At 38.8% G+C, this 19,343-nt stretch overlaps 1 protein-coding gene across 1 annotated transcript; it reads left to right on the forward strand.

The window, feature by feature from the left end:
- Positions 1-1,890: 1,890 nt before the first annotated feature.
- LOC143880358 (tetraspanin-6-like) lies at positions 1,891-7,409 on the forward strand. The gene is made up of 3 exons (XM_077383272.1): positions 1,891-2,505; positions 6,123-6,442; positions 7,019-7,409. The coding sequence occupies exons 1-3, from the start codon at positions 2,014-2,016 to the stop codon at positions 7,056-7,058; spliced, it is 852 nt and encodes a 283-aa protein (XP_077239387.1). The 5' UTR covers positions 1,891-2,013; the 3' UTR covers positions 7,059-7,409.
- Positions 7,410-19,343: the final 11,934 nt, after the last annotated feature.

Here is a 19,343-nt window from a genome sequence, read left to right on the forward strand (position 1 = left end):
ACAGGTATGTGAACCCAGGAACTAGTTCTGACACCGTGGGCGGTCGGTGTAAGTAATAACACGCTTTTGGACCCGTGAGCAGCATGGTGTAAATAACTTGCTTTGTGGACCCGTGGGCAGTCGGCGTGAAAATAACTTGCTTTTTGGACTAAGCCGATGATCTTGAAGTGGAGTTTGCATTCTGAACTTTGAATTCTGAACACCCTTTGGCAAATGACTATTGTTCTAATATTTTGTACACCCTTTTGGCTTTGGTTTCTGTTTTGATTCTGGCTTTGACTTCTATTTTGATACTAGCTTTGATTGCTGTTTGATACTATTTAGTTTCGACTGCACCTCCGTTCAGTATTTTGTTTTGATATGCTCTTTTGATTATCATTATACCCACTCTTTCTGTTTGGGACTTCAGTATTCAGCTCTGACCTTTCTTTTTTAACCTTATTGAGCCTTGGCATGCTTAGATCTACACTTAGAGTGGTGCTTTATTATGTACTGAGCTTTTCAGCTGACTGTGGTTTATAACATTTTCAGACCTTTGTACTTGTGAGGCGAACGAGGAAGTCGAGGCTAACTTTAAGGATCTTTTAGTTTCATTTGATTAGTTAGATAGTGAGTATTATGTGAACCCTATAAGAAATGTTGCTAAATTTCATTAAGTTTAGCTTATTTTGTGCTTGGATCTGATATTTTCTGCTAGCCTTGTATACTTGTAGACCTTGCTTTGCAGGTATATAGCGCTGTCATGTCCTACGCCCAGGGTGGGGTTTGGGGCGTGACAGATTCTTCTTCTTCTTCTACCCTGGGCGCTGGTGCACTACTATTGACGACAAAAAGGGCGTCCAATGAAAAGTAAGTAGAGGTATTTTGTCTTTTGAACTGCATTGCACCCCTAACATGTAACTGTTTTTAAATTGCATTTCTAGTCATTTTACCAACTTACTAGAATTATCTAGTCAATCCCCCTCAAATATATGTTTATCCGATATTTTATATGGTGTAAGCCACTATACTTCAGTATTTTTTAAAAAGTACAGTACGGACCATTTTATTGGCCATATTATGGGGTGATCCAAACCGTTCTTTTGCTCGGTTACAATGTAAATAGTTTGCACCCCAAAAATCATTTCCATATGACTATCCTAACCCTCTGATCTTAGTAATGAACAGTCGTTCAATGGATCGGAGGGTTAGGATCGTCCTGTTGAAATGATTTTGGGGGCACAACCTATTTACGTTTTAGCCCAACAAATGAACGGTTTTGATCTTTCTATAAAGTGGGCTGTACAGTACATTAAAAAAAATACTGGCCTGCTACGGCTTACACCATATAAAATATTTGTTAATGTAGAGTCTCTTTACAAAACATGAAACTCTTACATCTCTGCGATTGTTGGGGTCCATCGGCCACTTTAATTTTACAAAACCTCTAACTTTTTCTTTTGCCGCCGTAGGCGAAGTAAAGCAAAGGCCGCGTAGGCAAAAATGTGGGGTTATCTACGTTGCACCTCTAAGTTACGTTGCACCTCTAAGGCAAATTGCCTTAACTAAAGCAAACTAGAAAAATAACAAAGGGCAATTAAAGCAACTAGAAAAATCCGGTTCACGCTTCATTATTTTACTAGATAAGTTTAATTGATACTTGATACTACTAAGATAACTACTGATATGAAGATAAGCTCGGGACAAAAGTAGTTTGTATTATTATTAGAAACAGTTGCTTACTTGCTTTACAAGCGTTTTTTTTTTTGTTATTACAACCTTTTTCAAACTGAAAAGCTAGAGCTAGTGTGTAATATAATAGAGAATAGAATATAAGGGGGAGATGGATTTGAATTTTGGATGATGCTTTTGACGAAAGAAAGCGGAAAAGAAGCAGAGATAAAGCAGGGTGTTTTAAGCAACCTTCCCCACTACACCTTGGTCGAGAAATAAAAAAGTGAGAGAAAGAGTAGAAGCATCAAAGAAAAAAAAAAGAGAACATAGTTGCAGAGTAAGGAGAGAGTGAGAAAGAGAATGAGGCACTTCAGCAACACAGTGGTAGGGTTCTTGAACCTCTTCACACTATTAGCATCAATACCATTAATAGGAGGTGGGCTATGGATGGCGCGGAGCAGCACAACATGTGAGAACTTCTTACAAACACCACTGATGGTGGTGGGTTTCATAGTGCTCTTGGTTTCGCTCGCAGGCTTCATAGGTGCCTGCTTTAATGTTGCGTGGGCGCTTTGGGTGTACCTTTTTGTGATGATTTTTCTTATAGGAGCGCTGCTCTCTCTCACCATCTTTGGCTTTGTTGTTACTAGTGGAGGAGGAGGTGTGGTGATCCCTAGTAGAGTTTATAAAGAGTATCGACTTCAAGATTACTCGGTTTGGCTTAGGAATAGGGTTAAAGATCCAAGCAACTGGAACAGGATTCGCAGCTGCATATTGGGTTCGAAAACTTGCGCTAAGCTCTTACTTTGGACACCCCTTGATTATCTTGAGCGAGATATGTCTCCCATTCAGGTCCCATCTCTTCTCTTTGCTTCGCCTTCTCTCTCCCTCTCTGTTCTTGTGAAAGAGCATTTAAATGCTCTTAGAACATCATTCTACACATTTTTTTGATAAAAAAAGACTACAAAAATATGCAAAACATGTTAGCAAGACCCAAAAATAAGGCACTGTTTAAACAAGGGATTACGAGTATAATTACTTACATTACATCATAAATTCCATAAATTAGTCCTTACTTTAAAATAAGGCACTGTTTGTTTTGGATTCTGAAAACTGATTGCTAGTCCAAAACTGATTATTGGACTCAAAATGAGGCCCAGTTCATTTAAGATTATGACAACCGATTGTGAGTCCAAAACCAATTTTTGAACTCAAAATAGTCAAATAATTGGTTTTGGACTCGCAATCGGTTGTCATAATCTCAAACAAACAGGGCCTTAACGTTTAATTTTGAGTCCAATAATCAGTTTCGACTCACAATCGGTTCTCAAAATCTAACACAAACAGGGGCTAAGAGTATTTTGAGTTTATCTTGACTGAAAGTGGAACATTATGGTCCCTTTGGAAGCCATTAAAAAAGTAGATACAAAACTAATGCGCATATATATGATTATATGCAAATTACTTTTAAGAATACCCAAAAGCCACCCCCTCATCTCTGTATTATGTACGTATAGATATTATGATAAATTATATGATGAGTGGGCATACAAACTCCTACTCATCATCCCATCCCTGATATATATTTGACTTAACAGGGTTCAGGGGTGGTACTTCCATCTTACGACCTTTTGGTGTTTCATGTTTGTACCCATTCATCATATAATTCTCTAGAGATAGAGGGGTGGTGGTGTTGGAATTTAAAAGTTTAATTTCCAATGTTATCTCAGGAAATTTTGCTATTTCAGACCGTACAACTAGTGTTTATGCTTCCTTACTTTCTAATGAAATTCTGTTCCTTGCGGACTCTTTTGCTTTTTCTTTACTTAAAGATTGTAGACGAAGCAATCTCATTCCAAGGTTCTTTATTAGACCTGGACCTGGCAAACTGGCAGGCTGGGCCGGTTTTGACCCGGCCCGTATGGGTCTGGGTCAAAATGACCAGGAAAATTTTACGGGTTACTAAGCTTGGACTCGCACCGGGCCCGTACGGGCCGGGTCGACCCCGCAGGTCACCCTGATTTTTGACATATTTTTTAAGATTTTTTTTGTTTGTATAGGGATTTGCTAGCCACCTTCACCAACCATGAGATTTGTCTTATTGTCGACGTGGTGCAAACTGCATAGATTGGCAGAAGTACGAGTTGTGCAAAGGTCGCTAGCAATAAATAATAATCATGAGGTACTAAGTTTTAAATGAGAAATTACAGAAAATGAAAGCAAGGTAGAAAAATTACGAAAAAAAAAACCAAAAGAAAATAATAAAATATGACAATTACGGAAAAAATTACAAAGAAAAAGCAAAAATTATGACAATTACAGAAAAAAAAGGCCAAAATAAAACCTTTTGCACTTCTCTACGGGCACTCGCGCATCCACCCGGCCAGGCCCAGTTTTGACGGGCCAGGTGGACCCGCGGGTCAATTTCAAACAGGTCACTGATTAGTGACCCGGACCAGTAATTTACGGGAGGGCCGCGTGGACCCGCAGGTCCGGGTCACTTTTTGCTAGGAAAACGATCTTCCGGCCAATTGAAACATGGTGGACCCCTCCTCCTCTTTCTCTGCAAACATAGTTTTGTTCTTACTACGCATAACACTCTTAAAATACGTCTTATGAACTTCTCATCCCTGAATTTCTGTCACCGTAAGATGCTTTCCGAAGGCAGGTTCTCCATGTCAGATTCCACTTTCTTTCTCTTTTGTATGGCTGAAACTTCCTCTGTACTCGTTAGAAAACAAGGGTCACCTTTACCCCATAAGATTTTTCTTGTTACAAGGAGATCAACCTTAGTAGAGTGACTAGTCAGACATTAGCGGGGATGATCAATCCTAATAGTCAATTTTTTTGTCCCATTGCATGCCAAATCCCAAGACTCAACTTGCTTGGCATGCCGCATGAACGTTTAGGAAGAAACAAGGAGGAGACAGGACAAGTAGCCTCCTAGCAGTTTGAATTTAAACATACAACTAAACACTAGAAGATGACGTGGCACTGAAAACGGGTCGAAAAACCTAGTAAACCCCAGAATTTGTGCAACCAAGCATGCCCTAAAAGAGGCTTCATGAATCAAGGGGCTAGATCATCCGATCAATGTACTTTTAATCACCATCCATGGATCTGATCATGTCTACATGGCACTGTCTGGCTCAAAAAAGTGACGGATAGGAAGCAGCATAGCTAACATCCACCATCCTTTTAGCATTTTTCTACTTTCCCTTGGTTGGCCCAACGGAGGGGACCACATTTCACAGGTCTAGGTGAAGGATGCTTCTCAAAGTGAGGACAGCATGCACATGTTTGCATGGAGGTCGATGTATCCAATCCATTACCAACCAAAGTTTGGATCGGTACAGGGCCTAATGAAGGCTTTTGGCAGAAACTAGAGTTTGCAAGAGGGCCCTGTCCGCTTAAGAAGGTCGATTTCGGGATTGGCTTTGTTTAATTAGCTTCTTTCGAGATCAGATTGAATTCAATATTGCCCAAGTCTTCAATTCCAATGTGACGAAAACCTCATATTAATAAAAAGTAGCGTTTATAAGGCAAAAAGATGTTGATTCCATTTTGTTTTTCCCGGGTTTGATTCGAAAAAGGATTTTCTCACACCGACTGATGAGGGAAAATGAAGTCGATGCCCAAATTCCCGGGTTTGATTGATGTGATCGTTTTGGCACCCACTGGTTATCTTTGGATGCCCACATAACATATTCTTTTATGCGATGCTCTGTCTTTGCACCTAATTGTTCAATGATCCAGATGATTTATTTGCTAGCCTTCATCCATGTATCAAAATTTTGTCTTATTGGTAGACTCTAGACCTATTATTTGTGGCCTTTAAATTGAAGGTTAGAATAAAAGAAGAATGGTCTACATTCATCAAGAAAACCACCACAAATCAAGAGACAGGATAATTTGATGGGGAGAATTTTGTTGCATGATCATTGATAACAAGGCCTATAGGAAATTATTGTCGGTATATGATTCTTGATAGCTTGGGAATTACAATTGGAATAATTGTTGGTATATGATTCTTGATACATAGATGGATGGTCACAGTCTTGATGTGTGGCAGTGACTCGACTCGGCTCGACTAGACTCACAAAAGTAAATTAAATTGACTTATGCCGACCGAGTTACTTGAGGGGATTTTTAATTGAAATAGCTGGATTTAGCTCAATCCTAAATGTTTTCTATACATACTCTGTAGCATAATGATTCCACTTGTTTTCTTATAGAATTGGGTTTACTCGGACGAGTTTGAATTGACTTGTCCAGCTGTAGTACCATTGTTTGCTCTGCTTACAACTAGGCCCGCTTGGATAATGTTATCCATCCAAATTCTGGTCTGGTTTTCGGTCAAATTGTGACTCGGTCCAGCCCATCAAAGACCATACGAGTGCAAAATATGAACTCAACTGCATCTTAATTTTTAAGGCATCAAGTCTCAAATCAGAAATTTTTTCTTTCAGTCTGGTTGCTGCAAGCCGCCCACTTCGTGCAACTACGGAAGCAGTGAGATGATGGTGGGTCAGGACCCGGATTGCTTGCGGTGGAACAACGCGGCTGGTTTGCTTTGCTACGAGTGTGATTCCTGCAAGGCAGGAGTGCTGGAAGATTTGAAGAGGGATTGGCACAATCTCTCGGTCCTCAACGTTGTCGTTCTTGTTTTCCTCATTGCCATCTACTGCATTGGATGTTGTGCTTTCCGCAACAGCAGGAGATCACAGATTGATGACCCTTATGGGGAGAACAGAATGACCAAAGTCCGACCCCGATGGGACTTCTACTGGTACACCCACCTCTCTCTCTCTCTCTCTCTCTCTCTCTCTCTCTCTCTCTCCTATGTGTGCGTGCGTGTGTGAAATAACCAATTACTCCAAAACCTTCTGTTCGAGTTGGTGTTATTTAATCATTTATACTTCACTCCTCACATGTGGCTCCTCTTTTTTGGGTTGGCCGTACATGTGGCCCCTCTTTTGGGTGGGCTCTACATGTGGATTTTTTAGTATCAAGGAGTTGTTGGATTTTGAACCTTGGACCTGCCGTGAAGCAATAGCTCTAATGCCATGTGAACAACCAATTACTACAAAAGCCTAAGCTGTTAGTATTTGTGTTATTTAATCAGGCCCCTCTTTTTTGGGTTGGCCGTACATGTGGCCCCTCTTTTGGGAGGGCTCTACATGAGGATTTTTTAGTATTAAGGAGTTGTTGGAATTTGAACCTAGGACCTGCCGTGAAGCAATAGCTCTAATGCCATGTGAACAACCAATTACTCCAAAAGCTTAAGCTGTTAGAATTGGTGTTATTTAATCATTTATAGTTCAATTCTTCCTCTCAAGACTTTTGCCCTCTTGGAGAATTGCAGGTGGAGATGGTGGTACGACTGGAAGGATCGGCTTTGGTAGTTGGGAAGATCTCGTTCTATTGTTGAAGTAAGGTTTGCTTGTACTCTAAAGAACGGGTGGAACAAGGGCCCACCTCTGAAAATGTAAACCTGTGGGGGTGTGAGGGGTTTCCATGGCCATTCGAGGGAGTCCATGGCGAGTTGTTTTCTTGTAGAAAGGAAATATTATGTAAACCATAGCGTGTTTCTGTTCTGCTTATACATGTTGGTTTATGTTAAGGATTTCATAAGTTGGTGGTGGACTCCTATGACTATGAATATGAGTATGTTTGGTTGCACAATTTGTGGGGCTTACTAAGATGTGTTGCTCTCTTTTGGATTCGCTAATATAATTAATTAGAGACTTAGAGTATGTTTGGTTGCATATAATTTGCCCCAATGTTTAATGTTTCTACACTGTTCCCCAAAAATCATCACCATTGGATGATCTAACCCTCTAATTTGTAGATTTACTGTTACGGCAAAACATAATTAAACAAAGAAAAAGAGAGAAAGGGATAGGTAAAGAGGTTGATTAGAGACAGCTGGACCTCCTAAAGGTTCAATTCTAGAGGAACCGTGACTTTCCTAAAAGCAAAGTTTTCTTCTCTGCTCTAAAATTCTCTTTTTCTCTCATTTCATTAGAAAATAGTATTTTAAATACAAAAATATGCCACTTGGCACATGCAAAATGCAACCACTACTATCAAAACTACCTTAACCGACTCCCACTGCATGACCCATATATAACTAAACACCCGTTGAAAACCAACATAACTGACATACATTACATCAACACCACTACTTAATAACAACACACTCACCACATTACACAGCAATACTTAGTAACTACACACATGACTAACACCACTAACATGCACATATCATTCCTTCCCTTTTGGAAAATACTTTAATCCCCCAAAGTCTCAAATGACATTATTTTGTTGAGCAACACAACTAATGTTGGACTTCCATATTCAAAAATAACAGTCACCGTCTTTTGAACTCTACTTTCAAAATTTGTTGTGATCAAACTCGAAAAGAATTATGATTTTTCAGCTCTGTTGACATCAATTCTCACACTTTTCCCTACACGAACATCAATTTTCTCAAGTTTCAACTTTTAATCTTCTTTGCACATTTCCTCAATGGCTATGCTGATTTTGTCCTAGATTTTTGAAAATCATCGGTGTTCTTCCAAAATATCCCTAGTTGTAGTCATGGCACAGAATCAGCTGCTCTGATACCACTTGTTACGTGCCTAATTAGCCATAACACAAATAAACAAAGAAAAAGAGAGAAAAAGATGGGGAAAGAGGTTGATTTGAGGTAAACAGGCCTCTTAAAGGTTCAATTCTCTAATACCAATTTGTTGCACCCTCTCCCTTTAGCACATATGGTGTAGTGTTGAAGAACCCGTGCATAGCATGGCCCAAGAATGTTAGTGACTTAATGGAGATTTTATATGTTGTGTGCACTTGATGTGAACCCACGTCATAGGATGATCGAAACTGTTCATTCGTTGGGCCACAACATAAATAGACTGCACTGCGTAAATCAACTCCATAGGATGATAGTAAACCTCCGATTCATAGAGGTTTCTATAACAGGCAATCTCATCGTAGATAGGAGGGCTAGGATCATGCTAGATGCAACCTATAGATAGGAGGGCTAGGATCATGCTAGCCCAACAAATGAATTGTTTGGATCATTTTATGAAGTGACCCACAATGCTTTTTGAAAACTACTACGCGCTCTTATCGAATCAAGGAGAGAGAGAGAGGAAGAGAGTTAATTTAGAAACTGTCTTAAAAAAATCCTAGAAACTGTCTTAAGAAAAAATCCCTAAATTGAATGGGGCAATCCCAAAATTGAGAGGGGGCAACTAACCCATCAACTTAAATAAAGGAAAAAATCACGAATTTCTCCCATGATCTAAACCGTTCATTGTTGGCCCCATTTATGTTCAAAGAGAGAAGAAAGAGTCAGTATGGGTGGGGCCTCCCTTGTTTAAAGATTTAAACAATTCAGTTGTTGGGCCCACCAGGATTTATGGAGAGAGAGAGAGAACAATATGTACAACATGTGCGATGTTGTATCGGTTGTGGCATCAATAAAGGTTTATTGGCGTTGAAATTATCACTGTCCTTTTCTAATTTGCTTTTAAAAGCTGTTATAATTACAAAGATCCTCTTAATAGCCAATCAAGAAAGTGTTCAAGTGTGCCGCGCCCCTATGAAAATAGGCTGTGTGGATATCATTTCTCTGCAATCATTCTGGTTGTTGAGTTCTCTGTCTTCTTTTTAACACAACCATCTTTGGTACAAAGGAACCTTGTTAGGAATTTTCCTTACACTCAATAACAGGTAGAAATTCAACTCAACACTTTAAAGTCTTTTGAAACTCCTAAAATTATTTGTTTATAACGTTATTTGCGTGCAATCTTATATACAAATAATGGTTATAATACTTTTTTTACGGCTCACAAAATGTCCTCAATGTCCCATTTACGAATAAGATTAACTCAAAATATAGGGGACTGATAAATCGACTCCCTAATATCTTAAATCGACTCCCCATGTGTCTTTCTCTCTCCACTTTCTCTCTCTAATCCAGAGGAGAGAGAAAGACACATGGGAAGTCGATTTAAGATATTTGGGAGTCGATTTATCACTGCCCAAAATATGTTGTTTTTTAAATAAGAATTGTTAGGCCGAAAATCGGTAACAGGTACGACAGTGGCGTAAGAGCTGAGCTAGGTGACCAAAGGAACTGAGTCCTGGGGGACCAGATTGAAGGGACTGAATCCTGCTGAGAGAGCTAAGTCCTGCACAAAGGCAAGCGAGGTCAGAAGACCAACCCGGGTGTTACTCCGGACAGGCCCTTCGACACTCAAGTCAGTATGAGCAGGAGTGCAGAGCTAGTTTTAAGAGTTTTGGATGGAGAGAAGGTTTTGCATTACCCTTGGTTTGAGCTTTGAACTCCCTTTTATAGAGGGAAACGTGGTGACGTGGGATGACCTGTGCGAGGACACGTGGCGGCCTGCTATAGGCTGGAGTTCACCTATTCCCAGGACAGGTGGTGGGACAGGTGGTGGCCTATGATAGGCTGGAGTTCACCTACTCCAGGACAGGTGGCGGGACAGGTGGTGGCCTGTGATAGGCTGAAGTTCACCTACTCCATGACAGGTGGCGGGACAGGTGGTGGCCTGTGATAGGCTGAAGTTCACCTACTCCATGACAGGTGGCGGCCTGCTATAGGCTGGAGTTTACCTACTCCAGGACAGGTGGTGGCCTGTGATAGGCTTGAGTTTTTGCATCCCATCAAGAATCAATTTTTGTGGCATCCAAAGCTCAATAAGCAATTTTATATAAAAATGGGAAATATTTTGAATTATTATTTTTTTATCAAGAAAAAAATTATACTGCATGACCCACCCACGTACTCCTGTATGGTGAACAGATTCATGAATATTCTTCATCGTCACAATTAGGGCTGCAACTCGAGCCGGGTAAAACCCGACCTGCATCGACCCGACCCGAAAATAGCCTGGGTCGGGTTCAGGTTTCATGGGTTTCGGGTCGAGCCGGGTTCAGTATTCAAAAGCCTGCATGAATCTCGGGTCGAGCCGGGTTTGAAGGGGCCCGACCCGACCCGACCCGAGTTACATAAGTTATAGTATGTACATTTTTTTCTATTGTTAGTTAAAAGTTAAAGGGATAATTACATTTACACCCCCTCTAGTTTCTGACACATCCACTTCCACCCCTATAGTTTAAAACGTGACAAATACACCCCTGTAGTTTCAATTTGTTTAAGGTAGGCCCCCTCAGCTAAAGGTTCGTCCATAGATTGAAGGGTTAGGATGATCCGATGGAGCTGATTTTTTGGGCACACCCTAACTATGTCAGGACCCATCAAATGAACGCTTTGGATCATCCAAACAATGTGGGCCCACATTATTTGGATGATTTTTTGGTAGTGTTTGGATTCGAGTAGGGGTCCACATTATTTGGATGATCCAAAGTGTTCATTTGATGGGTCCTGACATAGATATGGTGTGTCCAAAAAATCAGCTCCATCGGATCATCCTAACCCTTCAATCTATGGACGAACCTTCAGCTGAGGGGGCAAACCTTAAACAAATTGAAACTACAGGGGTGTATTTGTCACGTTTTAAACTATAGGGGTGGAAGTGGATGTGTCAGAAACTAGAGGGGGTGTAAATGTAATTATCCCAAAGTTAAAAGTGAAAACCCACGCACCCATTGTTACTGTATGTGAGTGTAATTTCTGCTTCTATGAGTTGAGTTGATTCAAGTGTTTGATTCAACATTGTTTGATTGTAATTACAACATTGTTTGATTACAGCATTGTTTGATTCAAGTGTGATGTGAGTGTAATTACATCATTGTTTGATTCAAGTGTAATGTGAGTGTAATTTCTGCTTCTATGAGTTGAGTTGCCTTGCCAAACAAGAATTTTCCTTAAAAATTTGCGTCAACGTGAAAAAACCCGACCCGACCCGACCCGAACTGACCCGAGATTTATCATGGGTAGGACCGGGTTTGGGAATCGTGGGTTTTCCGAAAAAAAACCCGACCCGACCCGACCCGAGATATTTCTCGGGTAGGGTTGGGTTCTCCAAAACCCGACCCGCCCGACCCGAGTTGCAGCCCTAGTCACAATTCAGGCGTATCGCCCTTTTCCCACCCTCATCAGGTGATTCAGATCATTGATTGAGAATGATTAAAAAAACATCTTTAAGATGCCTTTAAATAGTTAATTTTTTCACCGATGAATCTTCGCACCTCAAGGCAATGTTCCAATTACCAAATCACATATGTTGGTCTGCACCTGTCGTTTTGTTCACTAAGATGGGGATCCTCTTTCTGGAATATCTCGTAAAAAATTTATAGAAATGGATAGAAACAAAAAAAAAGTGACGGAATGTGGACTGAAACAGATTTCCGATGCCATGTTCCCAACCATGTTCCCAATCAGATTTCTGATGCCATGGATAATCATGAAGTCTCTGGTGGATTGTCAGAGTGATCCTTGTCATAGCAAAGAGGAGGCAATTAGGACTGAAACAGAGTACTCCTCCAAAGAGGATTTGGAAAAGGAGGCTGATGAAGAAGTACACCCCAATCAGAAGAAAAATGAAACCCTCCATGAAAAGAAAACTAAATCTCCAAAGGTTCAGAAGCTGAGGAAGAGCCAGAGACTAAGGTATTTTAGCCAGAAGATGAAAGACGCCTTGGACCATTAGTGGCTTAATCATGAGGACCGGCTCTAGAGTTCACGTGTTTTCTCTATTCTCTTGCATGTTTTGATATCAAGGGTATCACGATCTTTGTTGTTATGCCCCCTTCCTTAGTCATTGTTCTCAAGATTGGGGAGTGGTCTTGTTTCTTCTATTGTAATATCTTTTTTTAATTAATATACTGGTAGGGGTCTGCTTAACTCCAGCTTACCGATAAAAATAAAAAAAGTGACGGAATGTGATTCAAGCAAAAAACATATGCTTTTGGTGGCTCCGTTTCTTTCGACGTAAATTTGTTTTATGTTTACAATATGAGGAATGATAGAATGAAGGGCCCTCTTGCAAAAAACAGCTTCAAGGATGCCCTTATTGGCTAATTTATGCAAAGTCAACATGGTTTTCAAGGTCCTATGATGTCAGCCGATAAGGGCGCGCTTGAAGCTGATTTTTGCAAGGGAGCCCTTCATTCTATCATTTCTTTTAGAATATAAAACAAATTTTGCATCTATTTTTAGGTCGAAAGAAATGGAGCCTATGAATAATATTATTCCGACCCAGGGTCGGTCCCTTATAGAGCATATGTTTGGTCCGTAGAAGTCAACAAGTCTTGGCCTCGGTACATATGTTTTGTTTGTAACATCAATGCTTACAAAAATCAATGGGTTCGTTTTTCTTTGGGGCCCTCCAAGTCACATTATTACAACGAAGGTTCTAAGATAATTGAATCATGGTGGTACCAACTGCCTTTTGTAACATCAATGCTTACAAAAATCAATGGATTCGTTTTTCTTGGCGGTCCTCAAAGTCGCATTATTACAACGAAGGTTCTAACTTCTAAGATCATCTAATCATGGTGGTACCAACTGCAATGGATTGGACTCGCATTTGCCCCCTCGTATAGGGGGGGGGGGGGGGGGGGGGGGCAAGCACCCCCCGGGATGCGTGGGCCTAGAGTCACTTTCATTTTTTCTTTTTTATGTGCATGTATTTAAATCACAATATAGTATATTTAATGGAAATTTTATATGGTGTAAGCCCTTATAGTCCCCGGTATTTTTCAAAAGGTACTGTACGTGCCACCCCTAGGATGATCCAAACCATCCATATGATGGAACACAACGTAAATGTTCCCCCAAAATCGGGGTGGCAACTCAGGTTGATTTTTGGGAATCTGGGTTGAGCTCTTACCATATAATCGGGTTGGGTTCGGAATGATTCCAATTTATTTTTTAAGCAAAATTTGGGTACGTACCTTGATAAATAAATAAATAAATAAATAAACCTAGCAAATCACTGTAAGATCCATCAAATTTGGATACGTACCTTGATTAAAAAAAAATTATTGACTAATCATCGGGTCTTGGAAGACTTATTTGAATCTAGTTTTTGAGTTTTAGAACTACAGAATTTCCCCTCTTATTTTGTCAAAAAAAAATAAAAAATGGAGCACTTTTCAAAGTAGTAACAGGGAAAGATATAGAGTGTGGTCATTCAATCAACCATTTTTCTCAATGCCTTCGGGATACAAATACCATGTCTAACTTCCTCACTCTCTTGTTTTGATATGGTAAACCTTCCTGTTCTTAATCGGCTGTTGATAGGATCTTATCGGATGTAAAAGTCTTTTGAGGAAAGTGACGAATATCGCATCCACTATTTTATAATTGGTTGATATCTTGATAGGAATTTTGTATAATACGTGGAATAACTAAAATGGAATGCCAATATAAAAACAAGGTAATGCTGATATAATTTCTCTCACAGAGATTGGTGATATCACACCTCTCTCTCTCCCTTTACCTACCCATTGCAGTATTCCAAATTTCTCAGTTCCACTTTATCAGATCAAAATGCTTACATTTTCAGACTATTCTTTTGACTTCTTGCTCTATTTTCTTTTCCATTAAAAAATGGCTTTATTCCATTGAGGCACCTCTTCATTCTCTTACATGTATGATTCTTGTCCTAATTTTGTCTCCAACTTTTTAATAGGGAATTTTCTAGGCCAATTTCGCGACTGACTTTTGCATGAGCAAAATGGCTTTCCGCAAAATTACCTGACAGATCCCTTCTCGATGTTGTCTCCAAATCTTGTTTTATACATAAAATAAAGGGTTGAGATCATCATTGGAAAACTCATAAAGTTCAAGTAAACTCAATGACTCGGCAAAAACTAATCGAGTAAACTCAGTAAGTTAGAAAATATTAAGGGTTTCGAGTAAACTCAAGAACTCAACAAAAAATAAGGGCATGTTCCGTAGCCATTCCCATTTTTCATCCTCGAAGAAATGGGTGGGGCTCAGATTCGAGGAAACAGGCGAATTGACTCCGTTTTGTTTCTTGATTTCCGCCTAATTAAAATCCTGCACAATCACGAATGAGAAATCAGCAAAATCGGTGGAGCTGATCGATTTTTGGAACCCATTTATTCAATGGACCCAGACTGTCCTCTGTTAGCATTTTATGGTGTGGCCCACATTGATGGGACCCACTTTAAGACCAAACATTGGCTCTTCTATCCACTCTGTGTTCTATTTACAAATGGAGTCTTAGGGATAAATCCCAAGTGTTTTGAAACTCTAAAACACATTAGTGTTAGAAGTGTGGAAGGACACAAACTCTTGTGTACAATGCAATTTTAGAATTCACATTTTGCAGCCCTTTTTTCCACAGAGAGGAGCGTTGTTTCTTTCTACCTATCAATTTTTTTTTGCATGTGAAAATAGGTTGGTATTTTGACTGCCAATCCGTGTGTTGCACAACATGCTAAGCTTGATTTCTACATCAACGATTTGCTCTGCATGTGCACCCCGTGGAGGGAATTACGAACTCAATGTTCAATATCTTAGTTTTATTGGAACATACATCTTTACCAATAGATTACAACTAGTGATCAGTTTTACTTCTATCCAAAGAGAGTTTGGTCTATTTTTTATCCAAACAGTTTTAAAGTATATTTTGTTCCTAGCCTCATGCATCGCACAACTAGTATATACATAATAGGAGTACTATATAAATTATTTTATTTAAAACCTAAATGTAAATTCTGCTTTAGCTATTGAATAGGTTATAATTGTATATAACTTTGTAGGCATTAAATTCATTACAGAACAACCAGCTACATTAAAGGATGCCATATATTATTATATAATATGTTTAAATCATATTTTAAAACCTGTGAAGCTCGAAAGGATGCCAATTCATTTGTTGAGCTCGAAAGTTGATGTAGTCGAGTCAAATTGAATGAATGGCTGCCAAGTCGATAAAAACCCGAGCATTTTTCTATTTACATACGGATTTCTCATAGATAGATATGTTTTTCTTTCACATTTAATACTAAATAGGAAGCTGCCGAGTCAACTCATTTAACTAGAGAGTCGAGTCAACTCAGACGGGCTTCAGGTTGACACAATTAACTTCTAACAATATGATTTCTCTGAAAAGGACCCACGATGCGCGCGCGAGAGAGAGAGAGAGAGAGAGAGAGAGAGAGAGAGAATGAGTGATATAATGATTTTATGGATTTACTAGGTGGTAATGGGGGTAGTCCGTCCATTGTCACTTTCGCCCTATTCGACCCTCTATGCCCTATTCGTTTTGGATTTCGAGAATTGATTTTTTGTCAAAAATTTATTATTGGACTCAAAATTAAATCTAATTATGAGCCCAATAATCAGTTTTGGACTAAATAAAAAATGAAAATGACTTTAGGAAGTCAATTTTTATCAGTTCCCTAAGCCTGGCCCTGTTGGTTTAGATTTTGAGAATTATTTTTTTTTTTTATCGGTAAGCTAGGGTTTGCCAGGGACCCCAACATGTAACTCACAAGTATTGAACATTTAGTTTTCTTAGGCTCAGTGTCTGTCGCTCATATGTGTTGCACCTTGGTTCTCCCTCTCTCACATGTGCCAAGTTAGGGATATGTTTTTGTGCCTATTATTGTAACATCTTTCTCTTTATAGATTTTAAGAATTGATTTTGAGTAAAATTGATTATTGGACTCAAACTATGTTTAGTTTTGAGTCCAATAATTACTTTGGACTCAAAATCCATAACGAACTGGCCTAAAAGTACATGAGGTGACTTCTCTGTACATCTAGTATAGATATTCTACACATACAAACAAAATCTACGAAATGATACATTGAAAGGCCGGCAATGACAAGTCATGCCCATTGTAATTGGATAGTCTTTGAACTTTGATCAAATAAGTCATCTTTGACAGCATGCAAAAAGAAGATAAACCATTGGTTTTTATCCCCTTTATCTTACAGATTAGGTGCCACGACATGGGGATCTACCAAATCATTTGCATATGTATGCAATATTGGACCTAAGTTTGAATATTAATAATAGGGATTTGCAAGGCCTTTTTTACTTTTGCCTGAGATACAGCCGTAAAGGCTCACTTTTCAGCAGATTTTGTCTTATTCATTTTGTTCATCCAAGGTGACTGCTCTGTTCTGCACAAGTCAGCTGTGAACTTGCCTAGCAAATCCCTTAATAATGATTGTTTGGGAAGTAAACTCGTCATAAAAGCATATAATTTTACTTGCACTAAAAAAAAATACAAGTGAGGCAAATTTTCCTTTTTTTTTTTTTTTTTTTTTGGGTTGGTAAGCTGGGATGGAACCTGCAACCTCGAGGTTGAGAAACAAAGGCTCGACCATTGAGCGACAGGCACAACCCTAGACTTCCTTAGTATGAAATGATTGTATATACCCTTGCAAAAAATAAAAAACGGGGGGCAAAGGGAGCCCGCATTGGTCAACTTCCATTAAAGATGGCATAGCAACTTAAGATCATAACTGTCTTTAGGGAAATGATATTCCCCACCCCTAACGGTTTCTGTGAGAATAGTTCACTGCTTGGGGATAAATTCACCGGGGGATTTTATCCGCGGGGGGGAGGATATCATGATATAATTTCCCCCATCTTTAATGTTGAATACAAATTACCCTATATCGGGCTTGTGGAAATGTTCTTAATATTGAAGATGTTTTCTTTCTTTTTTTTATCTTTCAATGTAATTTTGGTTATGTAATAGTATCATGATCAAGTTGACCTCAATGAGAATAGTTGGTCGAACTTATGGTCGCCAATTGGATCAATGGACCAAATCGCGTCCATGTAGGTAAATGGGCCCAAAAAGTTGTTGATAGGAAAGAGCTTAACTTTTTAATATTCTATATAATATTTGATGAAGTGGCAAATTTCACATAGTAATTAATTTTTCTCATAACAAAAATTCTCACATTTTTTAGAAAAATGCATGAGTTTTCAAATCAAGTTTTCTAAATTCAATGAAAATTTGGCGAATTATTTTCAATTTGTAATACAAATTTTGTAAATTTAAATAAAAATTCAATATTATTTATTTGAATTAAAAAAAAGACATTATAGTAACATCAGAACTCATATCCCAATCTAGCAACAACAACAAAAAAAAAAAAAAATACTTCCATGCTTTTTTGTTTATCTTATGTAGAATAATAAGTATATACATATATAATAGAAATACATGTTTATATAAGTAGAATACATATGCATTTTTTTCCAAATTTTCCCAATCTCTTCCCAGCCATTTATAGAATATTTTTACCATTAGCCTCACAAACTTATTCCCAGGCCAAACTATAAGAGACATGAACCACATTTTCCCTTGATATAATAATAATAATAATATAAACAGGAAGAAGTACAAGTTGGGCCGCACTCTTTGAATGATCCAAAATCAATTTTATCTGCTGGGCCTTGCTATGGATAAGGCATCTAGCAAGCTTTCACATAGGCTTACGTTGACCTTCTATTTGTGGAGGTTTTCTAGATGAATGTAGACCATTGTTTCTTAGTAGCCTAATTAAATCCCACAAAGAGAACTTAGAGGTGTGCCCCATCTATAGAAAGAGCTTAGCAAATAAATGAATCGGAGTGGCTTACTCAAATAAGCAGTCAAATTATCCAGCATGTGACTCTCAAATATGCAATGGGTCATGCATATACAAACTTACTTGGACAGGTAGTATCTTATATATTGGTCAAACTCAATAAACAAATCAAGGAATGGAATTTCCCTAAAAAAACAAAGAGTTTTTATACATGAATGGGCATACTTTGCGTTGGAAAGTATAGGTAGGCCAAGAAAACAAGTGAGGGCTACTTTTTTAATGCTCCGAAACCTTTTATATATCTACTTAGAAACTACAATGGCCGTACTTTGCATTGGAAAGTATAGGTAGGCCAAGAAAACAAGTGAAGGCTAGTTTTCTAATGCTCCTAAACCTTTTGTCTACAGAATTAGAAAATACACTAAGCTCCATCATAAAACTCTAAGCCTTTAATTTGTGGCATTTAATGGGTTGTTAGAAAATAACAAAATAAACAGCCGAGGTTCATCAACAGATCCCCCACAAATCAAAGGCTTAGAATCATCCGATGAATAGAAAAAAAAAATGGTTTGGATCATTGAACAAGATAGAAATTGTATGGTGGTCATGTGTGTATTTACTGAAACCTCGTGCAGACGAAAGGACGTCAGTGGAGCTAACCTATGTCGATGATCTAAACCATTCATTTGACCGTCCCCACTGTAGTCAGTAGATAGGTCGGGCCCAAAAAATCCCTGGATAGGATGATCTTAACCCCTTTATATGTTGAATTTCTATATGATTTTTTTTTTTTTTGACTCTCTTAGCCTTGTATGTTGAAGTGTTAGGATCATCAGAGAAGATTTTTGCTTGAGTCAATCTATAACAGGGACCAATAAATAAATGGTTTATATCATCCACACAGGTGTGTCCGACTCTACGTTTTGATGCAGCCCCTACCAATTAATCAACATCTCAAAGCGGTAGAATTCTGTGTAAGGCTCATCTGTAAGCAGCAAATAAATGGTTTGGGTCATTTAACAAGTGGGCTAATCTATAACTATCAGATACAAGTCCTGGAAAATGACTAGAAAAAATCTCACATCGTATAACAGCCCACGTAGACTCACTCAGTTCACACATTCATACTCTCTTTAGATAAGCCCTACTAAAT

Source organism: Tasmannia lanceolata, unplaced genomic scaffold (genome assembly GCF_043159265.1).
Source record: "Tasmannia lanceolata isolate RefF3 unplaced genomic scaffold, GAP_Taslan_0.1 ptg000006l, whole genome shotgun sequence".
In the NCBI taxonomy this organism is placed as follows: domain Eukaryota; kingdom Viridiplantae; phylum Streptophyta; class Magnoliopsida; order Canellales; family Winteraceae; genus Tasmannia; species Tasmannia lanceolata.